General features: G+C 47.0%; 1 protein-coding gene across 3 annotated transcripts in view; it reads right to left on the bottom strand.

Annotated features, from left to right (window-relative positions):
• The window catches only part of AMBRA1 (autophagy and beclin 1 regulator 1), a 191662-nt gene that overhangs the window by 85821 nt on the left and 83626 nt on the right, over positions 1–22215 (bottom strand). The window contains exons 10-12 of one of the 3 annotated variants that reach the window (XM_045014742.1): positions 21874–21957; positions 20726–20806; positions 19953–20053 (exon numbers count right to left, since the gene is read on the bottom strand). In XM_045014742.1, coding sequence (XP_044870677.1) covers positions 19953–20053; positions 20726–20806; positions 21874–21957 — 266 coding nt within the window. Of the gene's footprint in view, positions 1–19952; positions 20054–20725; positions 20810–21873; positions 21958–22215 lie in introns of all 3 variants that reach the window. The other 2 variants (XM_045014743.1, XM_045014744.1) reach the window with 2 other exon arrangements.

Below are 22215 nucleotides of genomic sequence, written 5' to 3'. Positions count from 1 at the left end.
CGGCGCAGCGGCAGGCTGTCCGTGACGTTCCCGGTCGTTCACGGACTGGACAACCAGAGAGTCCGGGGTTGGGTGCACATAGAGGTATTCGTACCCCTTGGGCGGGACGGAATATTTTCTCTCCACTCCGCGCGCCGTGGGAGGGACGGAGGAAGGCGACTGCCAGATGGCGGCATTGTTCCGCTGGATTGTGCGGATGAAAGGCAGCGCTACTCTCACGGGGGCCTCCGCCCCCACGACATCTGTGATCGGGTCATCGACCTCTTGGACCTCTTCGACGGGCAGGTTGATGGCTTTCGCTACCCTCCGGAGAAGGTCCTGATGCGCCTTGAGGTCAATAGGCGGGGGTTCTGATGGTGACGCCCCTGCCACCGCCTCGTCAGGAGAGGAGGACGAGGAGTGACCTGGCAGCACCTCTTCCGGTGCCTGCTCTACCTGTGGGCGATCAGGTGCCGGTGACTCATGCCCCAACGGTGTGCCTGGAGCGGCGGTCTGTGGCGTTGGAGACGGGGGTGGCCTGGTGATAGTGGCCTCCGGCACCGAACGCGCCAAGCCTGGCTGCCTCTGCGGAAGGGGAGGCCCTTGCTCATGTTGGGCCCAGGGTACCCAAAATCCCCACTGCTGGGGTACATGGTCCTGCGGAAGAGACCCCGCTCGGAAGTCTACCGCACTGCCCTCAGGGGAAGCAACGGAGGGTTCCCTCGAAGGCCAGGGAGGAGCCGTGGCGGTCCCCGGGCGGACGACCGGTGCCGGTGTAAACTGTCTCTCCGGTGCCGAAGGTCGGGGCCGGTCGTCATGCGATGTAAGAGGCGAGCGGGACCTGCGCACGGCACGGTACCGGGAGCTCGACCGGCGGCGCCGGGAGCCAGATCTGGAGCGAGAGCGACGGCGCCTTGAGCGGCTGCGTGAGTCTCGGTGTCGCACGCGATGCCTGGAACCGGACCTGCTGCGGTGCCGGTGACTCGGCGACCGGGACCTGGAGCGTCGCCGGGAGTGCGACCGGTACCGCGATTGAGAGCGGTGCCGGGACTGCGACCGGCGCCGAGACGGGGAGCGGCGTCTCGACGTTGACCGTCTCATGGATCGGGCCCGGTGTGTCAGCAACCGTCGCCTTGAGCGAGACCGGGATCGAGACCAGATCGTGGGGCCCCGATCGCCTCGGCCGCCCGGGGAAGGAGGGCGCATCATCAGCGGTTTCCCGATCGATCTGAGTGTCCGCACCGGCGGTGCCAGTAGCTGATGGCCCGTATCAGCCGTGAGGTCGATCAGCTCTCTCGCCGTCGCGAACGCCTCCGGCGTGGACGGGAGCCTCAGCTCTTCCTCGGTATGTACCGGGGAGCTGGGCGGTGCCGGACTCGACGGCCCTTGCGGCGCCGGAGTCGACGGCCCGGTGCACTTCTTGTGCACTGCCTCAGCCTGTACCGTTTGAGTCGGAGGCGGCTGGGCTAACGGCTTCTGCTGCTTCTTAGCAGAGGCCGTCTTCAGCATCTTGTGCTTCTTCCCCGGAGAGAGAGAGCGGTGCCGGGTCTTCGGTGCCGGGTGCCGAGAGGCGTCGGCACCGGAGCGGCTCGGTGCTGCCAGTGCGCTGCTCACGGAGGCGGGCTTCGGCGCCGATGGACCTGGCGCTGGAGGTTGGAGAGCAGACTCCATGAGCAGTTGTTTCAGTCGAGAGTCCCGCTCTTTCCTCGTACGAGGCTTGAAGGCCACGCAAATCGGGCACTTATCTGATCTGTGCGACTCTCCGAGGCAGCGGAGGCAAGAGTCGTGCGGGTCACTCACCGGCATGAGCCGCTGGCAAGCCGCGCAGGGCTTGAATCCCGGTGCTCCGGGCATAAGCCCGCACCGGGGCGGAAGAAGAGGGCTAACCCCTCTAATTCCCTAACTACTATACTATACAACTATATATACAACTAGAACAAGAAACTTAACTAATTACTAACAACTATATACAGTAAAACTATGGAGAACGCTAGGGCTGTGGAGGTAAGGAAGCACTCCACTGTTCCTACTGCCGTCACGGGCGGGAAGAAGGAACTGAGGAGCGGACGGGCCGGCTGGGGTATATATCCTGCGCTATGGCGGCGCCACTCCAGGGGGCACCAGCCGGCCCACCGGAGTTGCTAGGGTAAAAATGTTCCGGAGAAGCCGTGCACGCGCGGCGCGCACACCTACATGGAATGCATAGGAGCAATCACTCGAAGAAGAACCCAATGTGGCCACTGTGTAGCAGTAGAGATTTGGTGCTGTCCTGCATTCTGATGCCCCAGGCTGGACGGGAAATCTGTCTGGGGCTGGCCCGGGCTGGACCCTCAGTCCTTTTGCAAATCTGGTTCAGAGATTCTTAAATTAAGGTTTGAATATACATTTTTACTATTCTCTCCTGGCAGCACATCTGTAGCACATTGCCACAAGCCCTAAAGCCCACTGTCAGAATTCACAGCTTCTTTGCATACTACCTTCCAGGGGTTCCACTCGGCCCCTCCTCCTATGAAATCTGAAGACTGTGGGTGATGTCTTATTTTTAAAAGACCCAGCAAGTTATGAGAAAGTACATTTATGGCTGACTAAGTGAGCTTTACCACCCACGGAAAGAGACACACGGCCCCAAGGGGCCCTCACCACCCACAGAGAGACGGGGTAACGTTTTGCAGCAGCGCTCTTCTAGCATACTGATATCTAAGAATACATCACTTTAACAATGCACAGAGAAAGAGCAAGCAATAAGCCAGAGCCCTTCACTCATGCGAACATTTTCATCTCTCCAAGGCTCATCTCTTGCCAGTCTGAATCTCAGGCCAGCACCAAGTCAGGGCGTGCTTCTGTGAAACTCCACATTTGTGCATACACAGCTCCCTGATCACCATTCCCTGGGGAATCAAGACAGCCAGAAGATTGCGACATGGCGTAGAACGCCACTTGGGCCTCTCCGGTGTTAAGCTCACCTTTCAAGTTTGCTTCACTCTGTGACAATGTTCCCCAAATGTTTTATTATGGTATCCCTCTCCCTTTAACTGCCTTCTGCTTGAGTACAATGGCAGAATAGCTTAGCCACCCATTGCTTGCAACGTTCTTTCCAGTATGCTTCTGTGTAAGACACCCAATTTGCTCAAGACCCAGACTTCCTTTAATCTTTGTATCCTACAGAGTACATGCAGCTTCATTTCAGACTTGGGGACTCATCTTTTCTACTAGAGAAGAATGCTTACTATATAACCCTTGTCTAAGGCTATGTCTACACTGCCACTTATGTCACTCAGGGGTGTGAATATTCCACTCCCTGAGAGACAAATTATGCTGGCACAAGCACTCATGTGCACAGTGCTCTGTCGGTGGGAGAGCTTCTCCCGTTGACATATCCCCATGAGCAGCATAAGCTGGTTTTGGGGGGGTTTTTTGGTCAACGGGAGAGCTCTCTCCTGTTAGCATAGAGCGTCTTCACCACATGCGTTGCAGTGGCGCAGCTGTATTGACTGAAGCACTGTACATGTAGACATGGCCTAATTCATGGATTTTTAAGGTCAGACAGGACCACTATTATCACCGAGTCGGACATCCTGCAGAACAGGCCATAGAATCTCTCCTGCATCAACCTTGTAACTTGTGGTGGTGCGGAAGCAGATCTTTTAGAAAGACATCAAATCTTGATTTAAAGACTGCAAGTGATAAAGACTCAACTATGTCCCTAGGTAAGTTGTTCCAGTGGTAAGCTACCATAACATGCGTGTACAGTGCCTAGCACAATGAGGCCCTGATCCAAAACAGAGGCCCCCTCTGGCCTTCCATAATACAACGGCCACCACTCAAAAACATACAACTTATTTTAAGGTTGAATTTGTCTGCGGCATTTCTGCGGCGACGCCTCTCGATGACGTTACTTGTCGGCGACAGGCGGCGTTACCGCCGAAATGCCACAGAAATTCGGCAGCATTTCAGCGGATGCTCCACCGCCGGCCAGGACGCGGGCGCATTTAGATGCCCCCGCGGGTGCCATGGCGCCTGCGGGCACTGCGTTGGGAACTCCTGGACTAAAGCATGCTCTCTATCAGAAATTTTCTCCCCAGGTTGGTAAGACACCCTGACACCCCTATATTCACCACTGTCATGTAATTAGGATAAGTTATGTACAAAGTATGCCTTGTGAGGTATCATTCAAAAAGTCTTGATTTGCTAGACATTAATATCTCATTGGATTGTATGTGCAGTTATGAAGTTTGGCTATGTATGTGTTACTGAAACATGTTGTGAGGTTGAACACACCCACAGGCAGCCTTTCAGGTACAACAGAACACACCCACAGGCAGCCTTTCAGGTACAACAGTAAAAAGGCCAAACAATGTTAATGGCTTATTGAGGAAATGCACACAAGGGACTGGGAGTGGCTGGCTCACTACAAAGGCAGTTTTCCCTCTCTTGGTATTGACACCTCCTCATCAATTATTGGGAGTGGACTACATCCACCCTGACTGAATTTGCCTTATCAACACTGGCTCTCCACTTGCAAGGTAACTCCCTTTTCTTCATGTGCCAGTATATTTATGCCTGTATCTGTAATTTTCACTCCATGCATCTGAAGTGGGTTTTTTACCCATGAAAGCTTATGCCCAAATAAATCTGTTGGTCTTTAAGGTGCCACCAGACTCCTCGTTCTTTTTGTGGATACAGACTAACATGGCTACCCCTCTGATACAAGCAAAATGGAAATGTGTACAACAGAAAACTCTCAGAGATAGCACTACACAATGGGAACTGTTTGACCCAGGTCACAGCAAAAGAGTTTTCCAACAAGTGGGAAGAAGATATAAAAGGGGGAAAATGACATTCTGATGGAATCTCACTCTCCCTACAACACCACACCTGGAAACACCTGAGGAACAAAGACTGAACAGGGGGAAGTGACTGTCCCAGGCTAAGGGACTGCTAGCCTGTGTATCAAAACCCAAGCTGCAAAGCCAAGGCATCTTGTGCCTTAAGAATCTGCCAGCCTGTTTATCACTCAGGGTGAGGATTTTCTAATTCATATCCTACCTATCTAGAATGTTACGCTCAGTTTGTGGTTTTGTTTATTTACTAGGTAATCTGCTTTGATCTGTTTGCTATCACTTATAATTATCCTTTTGTAGTTAATAAACTTATTTTATGTTTTAATCGAAACCAGTGTGCGTTTGGCTAAGGTGTCTGGGGAAAACCTCAGCTTGGTTACCACAAGTGTGCATGGTCCTCTTTACATTCAGGGAGACACAGACCAAGTGTTAAACCCAAGGCAGGACAGCACTGCTCTGGGGTCCTAGGTTGTGAGGCTGGTGGTTAGAGAGCCCACATGTGACTGGCAGCTGGGTGTGTCCCTACCTGTGTGAACGCTGGTGAAAGTGCAAGTTTGGAGGACTTTGCAACTTGTCACAGCAGCACAGTGTGAGAGGGAGTCCAGGCTGGTGGATCAGAGGGCTCAATGGTATCTCAGTTCCAGGTGGCACTCGGAGGGAACCTGTCACAATTGGTACTTACATATTGATCAAGTCACTTCTTAAGAAGCTCAAAGTATTTAGCTAATTAAAGAAAAAAACGTAGTGTGTGACTTAACCAAGGTTTTAAGAACATAAGCACTGCCATACTGGATTGGATCAGACCAAATGATCTATCTAGTTCAGTATCCTGTCTCCAATAGTGGCTAGTGCCAGAGCTTCAGGGGGAGTGTACAGAACAGGGCATCTGGAGTGATACACCCCATCTTCCCCTCCCAACTTTCAGCAGTCAGAGGTTTACGGTTGTCCCAAGCATGGGGTTACATCCCTGACCATCTTGGCTAATAGCCACTGATGGATCTACACTCCATGAACTTATCTAGTTCTTTTTTGAACGTAGGTACACTTTTGGACATCACAACATGCCACGTGAATGAGTTACACAGTTTAACTGCGCATTGTGAGAAAAAGTACCTTCTCTTGTTTGTATTAAACCCGCTTCCTATTAATTTAACTGGGTGAGCCCTTTTTTTTTGTACTGTGTGAAAGAGTAACAGTTCTTTATTCACTTTTCCCACATCGTTCATGATTTTATCGACCTCTATCCTATCCCTTCCATAGTCATCTCCTTTGTAAGATGAACTACCCTAATCTTTTTAGTCTCTCTTCGTATGGAAGCCATTCCATACCTTTGATCATCTTTGTTGCCCTTCTCTGAACATTTTCCAGCTCCATAATATCTTTTTTGAAGTGAGGGACTGGACATAGTATTCAATGCGTGGCTCACCATGGATTTATAGGGTGGAATTATATTTTCTGTCTTGTTTTCTATCCCCTTCTTAATAGTTCCTAACATTCTGTTAGCTTTTTTGACCACTTCTGCACATTGAGCTGAAGTTCTCAGATAACTACCCAGGGTGACTCCAAGATATTTCTTGAGTGGTAACAGCTCATTCAGACCCCATCATTGTATGTGTGTAGTTAAGATGATTTTTTCCCCCAAATATGCATTATTTTGAACTTCTCAGTGGTGAATTTCATCTGCCATTTTGTTGACAAGTCATCCAGTTTTGTGAGATCCTTCTAATGCTTTGCAGTCAGCTTTTGACTCAACTATCTTGAATAATTTTGTATCATCCAGAACTTGAATCATTCTTGTAACTCTTATGATCTTTCCAGTTTTTTAACATTCTTCTGAAAGTGTTGACACCAAAACAAGACCCATTATTCCAGGAACAGTTCCTCCAAAGTGGTAGCACAACTATGCTGGAGTGCTATGGACATTTCCATAATTATTAAAATACAGCCAGAGTTAAGGAGACTGGCTTGGAATGCACTTGTGAGTGGTAACGAAGCTCAGGCAGATCCACCCATGAGTGCCATATCCCATCTCACTGCTGCTGCATTGTCAGATACTAACAAAATCCTCAGACACTTCCTGGTGTGTTCCGCCATCCAGCATTTTCTATAACAGAGCAGCCTGGAACCAGGTTAATTGTGGCCACCACACAGAGACATGAGAATGCCCTGCAATCAGATCCCTCACAGTGGTTCCACAAGAGTCCCAGCAGAACGCCTGAGGGATTTCCATAAAGAATGGATTGTGCACACACCCATGCATCCTCAGTGCTCCAACATGACATGTTAACTTCAAACAAAAACTCCATTTCCCATTTAGCATTCAAATGGCAAGAATCTGCCCCCAAAACACCATGAGCTGCAATCTTAGCAGGTCTTTCACCTCCCTGAGAAACAGTAGGTAGGTCGATGGAAGAATTATTCTGTTGATCTAGCACAATCTACCCTAACAATTAGGTCAACTTAACTATGCCACTCAGGGGTGTAGATTTTTTACATCCCAGAGCAACGTAGTTAAGCCAGCTTAATTTTTTAGAGTAGACCAGGCCCGAGTAACTGTAATCATTAAAGGACACAAGGCACATTCACAAGAGGCAATAGACAAGGTGTCCTGGTAAATTTCAATTATCACATTCAGCCTCCTTAAAATCACTCAGAAGTTATATGTGAACAAGTTTTTTATTGATCAGTTACTACGAGTTAGTAATGGAGTGCCAGTAAACAGCATACTGACTATGTTCTAAGCTCATGTACTCACCAATATAGAATCTAATAACATATTAGTTGATGTGCACTGGATGGAATGTTTGCTTATAAGTAACTGTCTGGCTCTGCTCCCAACTAGCAGACAGCCAAGGATAACAGCATGCCACCAAACTGCAACAGCCAAACACTGCTGTACAGTCAGCTTCCATCACCCAGAACATGTTTTAAGGATCCCTACAGCTGGCTGCATGGGCAGCATAATCAAAGAGAGCAGAATATTCCATAAAGTTTACATCAAGGTTCCATTTGCAATAGAACTGCCCATTAAATCAGTGGTGACGCCAGTCTTGCTTACATAGATGGAAACGGGAGGAAATTCATATGCACAGGTCTCGCTTGTCTTGAATGGAGAGTTAAGTTAAGTGCTTTCTACTCCATCACAAACATATTAAGTGACATTTACAGCTTAACTTAGAATAAATCAGGCAGCATCGAAGAAATAAAAGAATGGAAGAAGGGAAACCAACAAATAACAGTCACAACTTGGGTTTTTGTTGAAACCAAGAGTGTGGCTTAAAGGGTCCAGTCCCACTACCCTAGTATCTAAAAATGAAGGAATTAAGTGCACAATGAGCGGGTGAGTGGGAAGGGAATATCACAGCACTGGCAAGAAGCCCTTTGCAACCCTGGAACGGCCATTCTGCTTACTGCCAAGGAGCATGTGCTTTTAGAATGAGGAAACGTGTAAAGATTCCCTCTATAATTGCTGTTGCTTTTTTGTTTATAGCTCCCTCTCTCACTTCTCCTTATATTATCTGTGCCTTGTTACTGTCATTTCCCTCTCTGTGACTCCTGTCCTATATATCAAGTTCTCTGCACTCCACTCTTAGTACATAGATATGTGGGATTTGGTTTCCCTCTCAACAACAATTTCAGGCATAGTAAATTGAGCTGAAGTGTAGGTGGACTGCAGACAAGTAATGGTACAAAGAGGGACCCAATTATGTTATGTTGCTGCACCTTTCACAATACCCTGAGAGGTATGGAGCAAATACTTTGAGCATCTCCAGCTCAGAGGTGTGAACAGCCATATCCTGCTACATGAGGATGTGCGTCTATGACACTAACTCAAGTTTATTTCATGGACCTGAAGCTGCATGGGAGGCTCTAGTCTAGGTTGCTAGTATCTAAAGCAGCCTGGATCATTGCCCAGAGTCACCATTCCTCAGTCGCAGGTTCTGATGGCTGCTCTTCTCTCTCTCACACACACAACAGGCCTCTAAGCTTTTTGTTTTAATATAAGTTCATGTACGTGTGTATTATTTACCTTTGCTTTACCCTCAGTCTCCCGTTTATCTTTTTCTGTGGATTTAAACAGTTCAATAAAATCTGATGACAAATCTGCTTCTAGCTGGAAGCGCTGCACTCAGAGAGCACTTTCATTCCTTCACTTCAGCAACAGAATGAACAAGAGACAGAATAGTCAGGACATCATAACCAAGCACTGGGCACTTCCCATTCCAGCCCACCTACTGGCTATGCCAAGGAGACTCCTCCTGCCTCTTCAGACATCAGCCCTGCATGACCAGGGCTTACATTCCATCCTCCACCCAATAAAATACCCTGCCACATTCATGTTCCCCTGTTTAGCGTGTCTGACAGCCTATGACCAAAAACTGGTATCAAGTTCAGGGGTGAGTAACAGCAAAGTCTTTCACTCCAAAGCCTGCCACTTACACATGGGAGGTCTGGGTTAGCCTGGAATCTAAGCATCCCACAAGTTAAAGCAGGGGAAATCTATTTTTTGTTAAGGTCCAAATTTCTTGGTCAAGGTATAGTCAAAGTCCAGACTCCAGAGAAAATAATTAAAAAATAACAATAATGATATAATAAGTGTAAAAAAAAAAAAAGATTTTTGGAGTCTGTTCAAAAGAATCTAGGTCTGGATTTGGCCCACAGTCCGCCTATTGACTACCCGTGTGTTAGAGCAACACCGCAACTCAGCTACATGGGCAGGGCTACACATACCACTATCACATGTACCATTTCTCAACTCTGCCCTCTACTGCATCTAGAGATGTCTAGCCTAAAAGGAGATTTCTGCTCAAGATTGTTTTTCTCCCCTGTAACTATGGCAGGCAGAACAGAAACCTGTTGGGGATCTCTATCCATGATTGATGTTTCAAGGGAAGATACCTGGAGCTCTTTCATCAAATGCTAACTGCACCATCTTCCTCATGGTCTTCACTACACTAAGCTACAGTGCAACAGCATGACACAGGTCACAGCAAGAGAAGAGGTTGTTGGACAGCCAACAAAAGAAGCATAAAAGAACAAGTTCACTGGTCTGAGTGGCAACTGTCACAGCACAGCAAAGATGACACTGCTGGGAAGAAGCAGGCATCTTAGGATCAGCTATGTGAGCATCCAGAGCTGCTACAAATTAGAGATGATTACCTGGGGGTTTCTAGTTCACTGGTGTAACATGATGGTTCTCACCTCTGGTGGTGAAGCTATTTTCCTTCTATAAATGATGTTAATGTGCTTAAGAATCTCATCTTATTACTCAATTATTCAGGATTATCTGGTTCTTATGGGAAGTATCAAGCCACTAGAAAATACAGTATCTACAAAATGGAACTGAGCAAAGGTTCAGATGCTGCGGCCAAAAGTTAAATGGCAGCATGTGATTTCAACCCTCTACACCACAAGCTTCCACAACAACTATGAGACACTCCAGACTGGGATAGTAGCAGAAGAGAGGGAAACGCAAGGACTGAGGTACACCAGCAGAGGTGTGTGGAAGTCCACGGAGTGCAGGCGGCCAGAATGAAGGCGCATTAGTAGAATGTGTGAGGAAAGATTCAAGTAGTCACTTGTGCAAAAATACACACTATTTAATGAGAACTAGAAGTCCTCCCCACCCCTGTAAAAACACTGTTGAAAGCAGCTAAACCATGGGGTTTGGGGAGGTGGACATACTGGATAGACCCTTGCAGCTAATATTATCTTTCTTTCGCTCAGCTATTTGTAAGGTGTAGTGGCCACTCACTTGGTTAAAGTTGCAGTGGGGGGACTGTGAACAACTCCTGGTTCTTCCATGTGGGTGACAAATATCTGTATTTCTGCCCTAATGCTCTGGAGAAAGGGAAGAGACTCTCTAAAAAGCCTGTGAGGACTGACAAGGTGAGTTTGAGCTTGCCATGAGGTTTAGCAACTGCTTACTCATGATAATGAAGATCGCATGGAGGGGAGAAGGCTGTTCTGATCTGGGAGAAGGATAGACTGAAAGGCTCAAGGACTTGCAAGGTATGCAGTGCTTCTAAAGAGTTCACATCCTTCTGCACAAAGAAGTACCCCAAGACCCATTTGCAGCTGCATTAAACACACTGCACAGCCAAGCCACACTCCCCTTATGGGTGGGTTACCCTGCAGATCTGCTCAAGGTTGAAAAGGAGGCTCTGGCTATGATACTAGCCAACCTTATGGTGGCTTCCCCAGCCCAAAGGGCAAAAACGAACTGGCAGCTAAAATTGGGAAGAGGTAACTGAAGCCAGGGACCCAAAATGACACTCAGAAGTCTCACATAAGTAGAGAAAAGGATATCTACCTAGGAAACATTCCCAGACATGTGTCCACTTAAGGTCACATCACTGCCTGCGAGATGAGGGGAAATGGGGGATCCACTTCTCCATCCAACTGGATATCCTTCCAGGGAGGGCAGATCATACTCTCCTAAACATCCGTCAGTCCAGGGCTAGAGAACATTCAATTAACATTAGCTTCAGATAGCCCAGAGTTCTCTTTGATAGAGATGTTTCTCCCCTTTTCACAATCCAAATCCTAACCCAAGTTGCAGTGCTGGGCTGACACTACCGAGAGGAAGGTCTCAGCTGTATCATGGAGTCAGCAGGTGTGGGATGAGACCATGTCAGAGGAAGTGGGCCTATCTCTGCCAGTAGCAAGACAAGGTTCCTGGAGAAGAGTTGGGAAGTAGAAGTATCCCCCTGAGAATCTAGGAGAACAGACTCCCCAAAGCCATTCTTAATAAAAGGGGACCCAATCAGTCCCTGCTACCTGCCTATTGTAAAGTCAGGTGATCAAGATGCTTCTGGGAGACTACACCTGAAGAGAGCCTTAGCGATGTTCAGAGCTTCAATCCTAATCCTATTCTGAGCAATTTTGTGTTACACAGGCAGAGCACAGGACACAGCCTTCAAATCACTGGTTGATGCTGGTACCAACAGCAAAAGAATCCAGGGGTCCTGAAACCAGGATGCAGCAAGACTCCTCATGTTAGTGAAGCTGGAGTAGCTTCCTAGAATACTGTTTCCAGAGCAACCAAGCCAGCTTCTTATGCTCACTTTCATCACTACAGCAGAAGTGAAAAATAATTGAGTTAATTATCAAAGCAGCACCAGCCAGAGCACTACCACTAATTGTCCATTTATCAGGGGCTTATAAATAGCCAATTGGAGAGGCATTGGGATGAAATGTGCCACTTACGCACACTCACCTGCCCAAATATGCCTGAGTACAGCATAAGGTAAGTGAACAAGTAATGGGAAAACTGTGAAGAACTTTGAGATCTGCTGAGTTATACCAGAGTTAGACATGCTGCCTTCTTATTTCTAACAGGTATGGTCCAGTATATATGATTTGGATACAGGAGACCTGTGTTCTAGTTCTATCACTGACATGCTGAGAGACCTTGGGCAAGTCCCTTCCCGTCTCCAAACCTCAGTTTCTCTATTGGTATCATGGAGATGACAACACTTACCCACCTTTGTAGGGTACTTTAAGATTTACAGATAAAAACACTAAATAGTTACAGACAAAGGAGTGGAAGCTTGAAGGGTCCAACACAATGGTAAGATCCTGACTCATTTTATGGCCTTGGGCAAACAATCCAGAATTGCCTCTGGTGATCCAGGTTGTAAAATGGGATATGGTACAGTGGCTGGGGTATGGTAATTGAATAGATATTGAGCCTTTCCCCTTGGCCATTGATTCCAATCAAGCACAGGCTGAAAAAGTGAACGTAAGTCATTACTGAGGTTAAGACTTTGTCATGATTATTTTTAGCAAAAAGTCACAGACAGGTCACGTGCTTTCACAGAAAGCATGTGCATGTGTGTGAGCTGACAGGGGGACGACTGAAGCCTGAGACGGGAGAAGATGAGAGCCCAAGTCATGCTGTGGGGAGCCGGTGCAGTGTTTGCCCAGCACCTGCCATCGCGGCATCTGACAGCGCCAGGGCCGCCCATGGCAGCTAAGAGCTCCAGGGTGCCCTGCCACCCGCGGCAGATGGCTTGGAGCTCTGGGTTGCCCCCCGCTGCCTGCAGCAGGTTGGCCCCTCCAGCTTGGAGCTCTGGGTGCTTCCACCACAGCTGCGCGCTGCCCCAATGCAACCCTAGTGGCTCAGAACTCAGGGGCTGGCGGCTTAGAGTGCCAGGGGGGTCCCCAGCTGCCTGCAGGGCCAGTGGCTTGGAACTCTGGGGTCTCCCTGCTGCAGCTGACAGCTCCGGGATCCCTGCTGCAGGGACGGTGGCTGGGAGCTCAGGGACGAGAGGATGAGAGCTGCAGGGTTGCCCCCGGCTGGTTGGAAAATGAGAAAAGCTTGTACTACCACTGCTTGCTCTTGGGATAAGCAGAGCTGTTCAGTGTCTGGGTTGTAAATCTAGCACGCTTCACCAGCACTAAATTCACTCAAATATTTAAAATGTTTGTATCTCACGACTCAACAGGAAGCCACACTGGGAGACCAAGCTCTCCACTAAAACCAGGGTTCAGAGTCCAGGGATACAGACTAACCCTGCCAGCAGTGTCTCACAAACTCTAACATAAGCTGTTTGTTTTCATCCAAAGGAAACTGTTAAATTCATTGAGGTGCACACATGACAGGGCAGATGCTCATTAAGATAAAAGACAAGGTTTATGTGGGTTCTGTGCTTTCAGCCAGTGCACTCCACATGTAGGTCCTTTGTTGAGTAACAGGACTATCAATAAGCTGGTGTTACCTTTCAGGATTTTAAGAGTGTGGGAAGCTGAGAAAACACACGTGATCCTATGCTATTTGGCAAACATTGATTTCTTTTCTCCAGGAGTTTCCACGGAACTGAAACTGAAGTGTTTTTCTGTTCTGTTCCTCTGTCAATATCGCGCTGCCCAGCTCAAAGAACAGAATGCTCAGGTAATTGCCGTAGAGCCAGTACAGGGAGTTCACACAGGCAAACATGGGGCTTTAAGTGTTTGGTGACGGGTTAGATTTCCTAGGTATTTATTGATTTTTAAATGGATATTTGAAACTACAATTGCTTCCCACCAAATGCAAAGAATTCAGTTTCTCCCCCACCTTACTTGACAGTGCACTGTTCAAGTTCTGACTCAGAGTGAGGAAGGCTCTGCAAAGAAAGCTGCTGGTCAGAAATGTTCAGATGGGGGTGGGAGAGCAAGTAGGCAGTATAGCACTAACACTGCGAGCTCCAGGAAGGTGTGCTAAACATCCTTGACTGGGGCACGACAGACCATATTAGGTCATTGCACTAGTTCCCGGGCTGCTCTCTTTGATAGAGACAACGTTTTTCTTCATCCCATAAAGCAGCTCCTCACCTGAGGACCATGAACATTTTAGGATGAATGCCTGCGGGCTAGGGCAGAGGGAAGATTGCCCAGAGGATTAGAAATAGGATTGTGAGAAGACTAACATCCTTGTGCCACATACCACACTACAAATGGGTTGAGGGGAGTCTATGGAAATAGAAGCCAACTGTTCTCATTTCCAAGATATCTCCCTAGCTGGACTGCTCCCATGTGCCACAGGATTCACTTTACAGGCTTTTCCTCAGGGGCACAGTTCCCACCATGAGCTCAGAGTTCATGCTGATTCTCCTATGCATATTGGTTGGATAGGGAAGAACAAGAATCCAAAGGGCCCAGCGAGACCCCTCACCATCCTGCTAAGAGTTTTAAAAGAGCTGACCGAGGAGCTCTTTGGACCATTAATTAGGCTTTTCAATAAAACTTGGAACATTGGGAAGTTCCAGTGAAGAGGAAGAAAGCTAATGTTGTGCAAGTATTTAAAAAGGGTAAACAGGACAACCCAGATAATCAACCTGACATCTATGCTGAGCAAAATATTGATGGAGTCCTGCTCCAATAAACAATTAAAAGAGGATATAAATTAATGCTATCAAATGAATGTTTATAAAAGATATTGTCAAACTAATAACTTTTTAAAAGTTATCAATGAGGACAGGTCATTGATACAGAGAAATCTTCATCGCCTGATAAACTGGGCTCAAACTCATGTGCGTTTTAATGTGCCCAAATGTAAAGTCATATCTAGGAACAAAGAATGCAGGCCGTACTTACAGAATGGGGACTCAATCCTGGGAAACCATGACTCTGAAAAAGACTTAGGTGTGGTGGTGGATAATCAGCTGAACATGAATTCCTAGTTCAAAGCTGTGGCCAAAAAGGATAATGTGATCCTTGACTGCATAAACAGAGGTCTATATCGAGGAATGCTGTGTCCAGTTCTGGTGTCCACAGTTAAAAAAGGATGTTGATAACTTGGAGAGGGTTCAGAGAAGAGCCATGAGAATGACTGGAAAACATGCCTTACAGAAAAAGACTCAAAGAGCTCACTCTTCAGCTTAACCTTCTCTTTGTTAAAGCGTGACTTAAATCACAGTCTGTAGGTATCTACATGAGGAACAGAAATGTGATAATACAGAGTTCCTCAATGGAGCAGATACAGGTATAACAAGATCCTATGGCTGGAAGCTGAAGCTAGACAAATTCAGACTAGAAATAAGGTGCAACTTTTAAACAGTGAAGGTAATTTACCATTTGAAGAATTTACGAAGTGTTATGGTGGATTCCCCATCACAGAAATGTTTAAATCATGACAGTATTTTTCTAAGAAATATACTCTAGTTCAAAGAGGATTGAATACAGATAAGTCCTATGGCCTATGTAATGCAGGAGGTCAGACTATATAACAATGGTCCCTTCTGGCTTTATAATCTATGAGAATTTTTTTCCGGATTGCTGCAAAGCCAAGCTGGTTCAGCACTGATATTTCAAAGGTGTTCAGTGACCAATTGGCATGTCTCATTCAGAAGGCGTTTCCCTTCTGAAGTGGTTGGCAATAGAGAAAGCAAAAGAACTACACAGGCCTTTCCTGCCCAGAGGATCGGAGAGAAGTCTGTGGGAGATGGGCATTCCTGGAAGAGCCATAAGATTTCCATGCATGGGGTGTAAACATCTGAAGGATTTAGAGATTAATAAATTCATCTCCCACTTTCCTTTCATCTCTAAACTCATTCAATTTGCAGACAGGAGCTCATCTCCTCCAACTCCATCCTAGACCCTCTCCTATCTGGCCTCCTCCCATTGCACCCCACTGAAACCACTCCCATCGAAGTCTAACAACATCTTTCTAGCCAAATCTAAGAACCCGTACTCCACCCTTACCTTTATTGACCGTCAGCTGCCTTCAATACAGATGACTGTGTTCTTCTTGAAATCTTGTCCTCCCTTGACTTCCATGACTCTTCCCTCTCCTGGTTCTCCCTCCTACTTCTATAATTACTCCTTCAACATGTCCTCCATAGGTTCCTCCTCATCCCCTCTTCAACCTTCTGTGGGGGCTCCACAGGGGACCAATGACACAATCTTTCCTTTCTCCCGCTACACCTTATCTCTGAGTTATCTCATCCACAAACAAATTAAACTACCATTTCTATGCTGATGATTCACAGCTCTACCTCTCTACTGCAGACTAGTTTCTTTCTGTCCAAACTAAAACCTGACACTTTGTGGATATCTAGCCATCAGCTCAAGTGAAACTTGGCTAAAATTGTTCTTCCCCTCCAAGCCCACCCCACTACCTCCTTTCTCAACCATGATGGACACCACCATCATCCTGCTTGTTAACTCAGGCCCGTAACATGGGTGTTACCTTCAACTTGGACCTCACTGTAGGTTCTCACACCCAGGCGGTGTCTAAATTTTGTTGATTCTTTTTGCATAAGACCTCTAAGATTCAGCCTTTTTGCCTAACCACAAAGCTAATTCTCCTGTACAAGCATCATCTCACATTTCAATTACTTCAACATTCTTTTCTTTGGCCAAATGCAGTCTTACCCCACTCATATCCATTCAGAATGCTGCTGCAAAGATCATTCTCTTACCCCATCACTTTGACCATGTCACCCCTCTTTCTGAATCTCTCCATTGGATCCTCCTTTTCTATCGCATCAAACACAAGCTGCTTGTCTTCACTTTCAAGGCCTGTCATAGTCAATCCCCACCTTAGTTCTCTCTCACTCGCTACTGAAATGTCAACTCCTGCCTCTGATCAGCCTCTGAAGCCCTCCTCCAACCACCCACTTTTCTTACATTTTTCAAACAAGCACATTTGTTTTCTCTCATGCTGCCCCTCACACGTGGGAGAAGCTCCCCATAAACATCCACAGAGCTACCACATTATCCACCTTAAAACTCTTCTCTGCTGTAACACCTACAAAAAAACTTAACAACGGTTAGGCAGCTAGTGCATTGAGACTATAGCCTAACCAATACCATGCTGACCAATACGGTCTCATTGTTTCCTTGATTTTCTGGTCTATCTGTCCATAGCCATCTGTGGCCTCTTGTCTTGCCTCTTAGATGGTAAAAACTAGTTGGACATGTCTACACAGCAATTCAATGACTAAGGGTTGGTCTACACTGGGGGCTCGAACTAAGATACGAAACTTCAGCTACACTATTTGTGTAGCTGAAGTCGAAGTATCTTAGTTCGACTTACCTGGCCGTTCTCACGGCGGCGAGTTGACTGCCGCGGCGCCCCTGTTGACTGCGCTTACTCCTCCTGCCGAGGTGGAGTACGGGCGTCGATTAGCGGATTGATTTATTGCGTTCAGATGAAACGCGATAATCCGATCCCCGATACATCGAACACAACTCGCCGATCTGGCGGGTAGTATAGACGTACCCTAAGGCTCACAGGGCTCAGGGTTGTAAAATTGCGGTGTAGCCATTTGTGCTCAGGCTGGAGTCCAAACTCTGGGACCCCGTAAGTTGGAACGGTCTTTTGTTCTAGTGTAGATATACCTTTTGGGGCCGATACAAGTCTTTTGTTCTTTGTACAGCACCTAGCACAATGGGGTTCTGGTCTTTGACTAGGCCTTCTAGATGTTACAATAATACAAACAACAAATAGGCAGGGGCTTGGATATTAACTGGTCAGGAAATTTGCACAGAATCTACCCCATACTGGAACAGTGTTTCAGAATATAGGTTTCAGGGTTTTCACAAAAAAGCATGCTCCAAGCCTTCCATACTTGATACAACTATAAACCAACGCAGTGTGGCCTTCCCAAGTCAGCAGGCATCCTGAAACAATAGCTCTGAGCAGTGTGAACTGGTCTTTTATCTCAAATATTAAATTTCAGAGCTAATACTCCATTGTGTTAACACACAGCTATTTCATTGCTAATCATTTTAGCAAAAATAATGAGTGAATGTGCTTATTCCACAATTCCAAGCTCCCTCCAGTTCCAAAAGCCCCCTGCGCCTGCAGCAAAGTTTCGACCTCCACCAATTTCTATAATGCAGTTAATTGTTAACACTTAAATCTGTGGTATGTCAAAAGCTGAAAATTAGGAGGGAGTAAAATAAACTGAATGCAATATTAAAACAAACACCACAAGGAGCCGCTGCACTGATGGGATGTAGCATTTCAATAAAAATCATTCAATAAAAACTCCACTGTGGAAGTTACTTGGACTTGCAGCACAATTTCCAGTCTGATGCACTGGAATGCTGCAGAAACCAAGGGGCCCTGCCATAGAATTTAGGTCCATCTTGCCATGGAATAGACTGGGATGGACCTTGGTCATGGGGAGATTTAGTGGAGGAGCTGTAAACACCTTGCTTGTTTTGCTTAATGAAGTCTCTGTGATAGGGTGCTGCAGCTTTTACAGATGAATTGTGGGGGTTAAGTTTTCTGTACTGAGAGAGGCTTGGGCTCTTGCACTGGGTTACTGTCCACCAGAACAGCATGAAGGAAGAGGAAGCAGAATAATAAAAGGAATCATTGAAAGCTAGGAGCAAACTGACTGCTTCCCTTAAAGCTAAATGCCAGGAAAAGACAGCTCCTCAGCTGCTGAGAAAAAGGTTCTGTGCGGGGAGGGCTGAAGGCAGATGAATCCAACAAAGCCCCACTAACAGAAGAGTTCTGCAGTGTTGCCTGGCAGCAAGTAATTATCTGCCAGTGAGCTGTTTCCAGAAGCAGACAGCCAAATTCCACACAAGCAACAGTCATGAGGAAAGTATGTGCATCAGTTAAATGCTACAAGCTGGCTCCCCTGCTCATCAGGTAGTGGGATGGAGGTGCTCCGCAGCCTGGGCTTTCGCTACTCTTGCAATTGTTGCGACAGGATAACTAGGAGAAAAGTGTTGTCTTGGCTGAGTGTCCAAGTGAGATCCAGGAGACAGTTCTGGGTTTTACAGATGACAATGAGGTTTTAAAAGGCTACACTGGCACATTATACTATATAGCCAGGCAAAATACAGGGGCTCTCCCCACGCAGGTAGCCTCTGCCCGAACATGCCACAATGAGAGAGAAAGACTAGATGGGAGACCACATTCCTTCCAGGGGAGTTTTATGCCTTTCCCGCATGTGCCCCATTGCTAATAGTAGCGGCAGCCAATGGATCTCCATCTGGCAGGTACATAGATATCTGCCTTCCCCTTATCCAAAAAAAGCCTCTCCACTGCTGGTACTGATCACAGAGCAGCTCAGGCACCCCCAAGAAGCACCCTCAAGAATTATACCATCTATCATATAAAACTGTTTCATTCACAGGCTGCCAAAGCCCCACTCCTCTTCCCCTCCACCCCCGCCTGCCCTTTAAGGCTCCTAAATGCCTGTATGCTGTATGTGGTGGCAGCCGAGGTTAACACGCACTTATTAGGATCCTAATTGAATCCCGCGCTCCCTTGTGAGTGGCTTGCCAGCCGGAACATGAACAAGGCACCCTATAATTCAATTAGAAGGACCTGCAGCAAGCTGATCATTAGGCTGTCAGATTGCTTTTTAAAAAAAAAAATTCAGATTGGGGAGGGAATTAAACATCAGAATTATTAAATTCCCCCCTGCCTTAGGGGAACCTCAGCACAGAGCCTAATATGCACTCAAAGTATGGAATCTGCAACTTTAGGTACTTGTGGAACTAGATATTGTAGTGATGGGGTTCATACATCCTCTGCTGGTTCAGGAGGTTTATATACCAATACCGGGATGGACACAGACTTCTTATAGGTTCTTTTCCCAGGCTGACCGGCTATGCGCAGACTCTGGAGAGAATCCCACCTAGTACAGGTCACTGTATTGCAGAAGAGGTATTTTTTTTTACCTGCCAAGACCCGGTTAACAGAGGAGTGGGTGGCCAACCCTGGCTGTCCGCGTTCATGGAAAATCCCAGCATAAGGTAAGTACTCTGGCAGCAAGAAACGCCTAAAGAAAGAGAGTGCACACTGTGAGAAACACCCCACACACTGAGAAAAAACCTCCAATGTGTTGCCAGGAAACTGAGGCTCTAGTCCCGGAATCCCATCTAATTTGGGTCCCAGAGCCAGTACTGGGCTCTGGGACCCTAGCGGGGGGAAAGAGAGGTCAAAGAGAGGAGCCCAGTCATCTGAGTGCTCCATCCAGTAGAAAAATGGCATGTCATGGCTCAGGAGCACAAACCCTCCCCCGCACCACCACATGCTCCATCCAGTCAAGATGGAATTGAAGACCTGCTGAGCTATACCAGAAATCGAATCCCCATCTCCTCTCTTCCCTACACCTTCATCTTTGACCCAGTATGCTTCACTGAGAATCCCCATCAGATTTTCTCCTCCCTTCCATTTTGGCTCCACACTACAGCCATCGATTTCCAGTTAAGAAAGCTCAGGACAGGGCTCTGGGGAATGTGGCTATGAAAGCTAATCACACTAATCTCACCCTCTCTTTTCCAAGAGGAGGGCCAGACATCCACAGGAGTCCCAGACACTGATAACCTAGTTCACATCAGATCCGTGCAAGCAAATTAATCTCAGCCTCTGACATGACAACAGAGAGCTCTGTTGTAAGTAGCAATGCCAAGCTTCTAGCCCATTCTCCACATGGGCGTACAGGTCTCACCTGGGGACGAAGCGCCCAAGCGACGGTGCAGACATACGGGCGTTCCGGGGAGCTCGGTGCCTTGATCTGTCTCCATTGTCCCTTCAGTAAAACAGAAAATATTGCACATTAAAATATTCACATAATAAGACAAGGCCCCAGGGAAGAAGCAGCTGCAATCTTAATTTACCACACTGTGTAATGCCAGAGAGCTCCAGAGGTACCATCAGCTCAAGCTACCTGCTTAAACATTCTGTATGCCCAAAACAACTTTCACCAACAATCTCAAAGTGATTCACACACACCGAGCCTCTTGTGTCCCATAGTTCATCTCCCAAGGTGCTAGTACAGGACTGTTCCCTGCAATCTATTCTTCATTGTTTTGTCATGGTCAGTTTTAAATGATTCCATATCCCACAGTGAGTTTTCCAGATGAGACAGATAAAACAAACAGTCCAACTAGGAATTCACCCCCCTCAAAACAACTCATTTCTATCCGCAGCACGAAAGGAGGGCTTCAGGTGTTCCTTGAGGAACAGACAAACGATCCCCCTTTTCCTCACAAGTCCTACGCCACACAGCTTAATATACTGGACTAATATGGCAAGGAAGATAGTGAAGAGTCACAAAAGGACCTAGACTCTATCTCTGACCCCAAAGTCTGCTCTGAAATGAACTACTGGGATGGTTCTATTCCCAATTCTGAGGTTGACCTGTTGCATGACCATGGATAAGTCTGTTCTCTGCCCTGGGTCCCAGATCCTTATCTGTAAATGGGGATAATACTTGGCTACCTCCCAGTGAGTTGTGAAGAGAAGCTAATGTTTGCAGAGCACTTTGAAGGCAAGAAGCTTCAAGAGCTACACATTCTCATTCCTAGTCTCTTTGAAATATTAAGTCTCTTTCTGATGCAACAAACCTGGTAGCAGCAAATTCCTAACCCACTCCAGCAAGCTGTGCGTGTAATTTCTTTTTAACAGTAAGCAAGGAAATGTGGGCTGAGAAGAAGGGTCCATTACGTGGCTGTTTCCCACTCATTTGAAGAGCCAGGAACAGAAGAGCAGAGGTTGCACTCCACAGCTCATTAGCATCTTAAACTTTATTTCATCAAAAACAAATCTAAAACAAAGCCCAGAAAAGGAAATCCATCCATTTCTCTCCCCATCTACCTGAACAGCCTGCAGTTGTAGTGCTTGGCCAGATAGCTGGATCTCAGCGCATAGTTTATGTGCGACCAGCAGGGCTCCTGTCGTCTGCAAAGGAAAACAAGTTGCTGTTCTTGTCTCCCATTGACTAAGAGGCCTCCTGGCCATTAAGAAGCAGATCAATAGCAGAAAGAATGTCATGGAGTTTCTCCAAAGATGATATATATCAGCACTCAACTTCATTCTCTTGCCAAAGAGAAAAAAAACAGCTATTCCTCCACCATCACCATCACCTGCACCACTCCCCAGTCTTGTCTCACTGTGCAGGGAAGGAGAGAGGAAGAAGCTGTTGAGGAACAGGGAGTA

The sequence above is a fragment of the Mauremys mutica genome, chromosome 4, assembly GCF_020497125.1.
Source record: "Mauremys mutica isolate MM-2020 ecotype Southern chromosome 4, ASM2049712v1, whole genome shotgun sequence".
NCBI lineage: Eukaryota > Metazoa > Chordata > Testudines > Geoemydidae > Mauremys > Mauremys mutica.
Note: the sequence above shows the minus strand (reverse complement) of the source record. Positions and strands in the feature narration are given on the sequence as shown.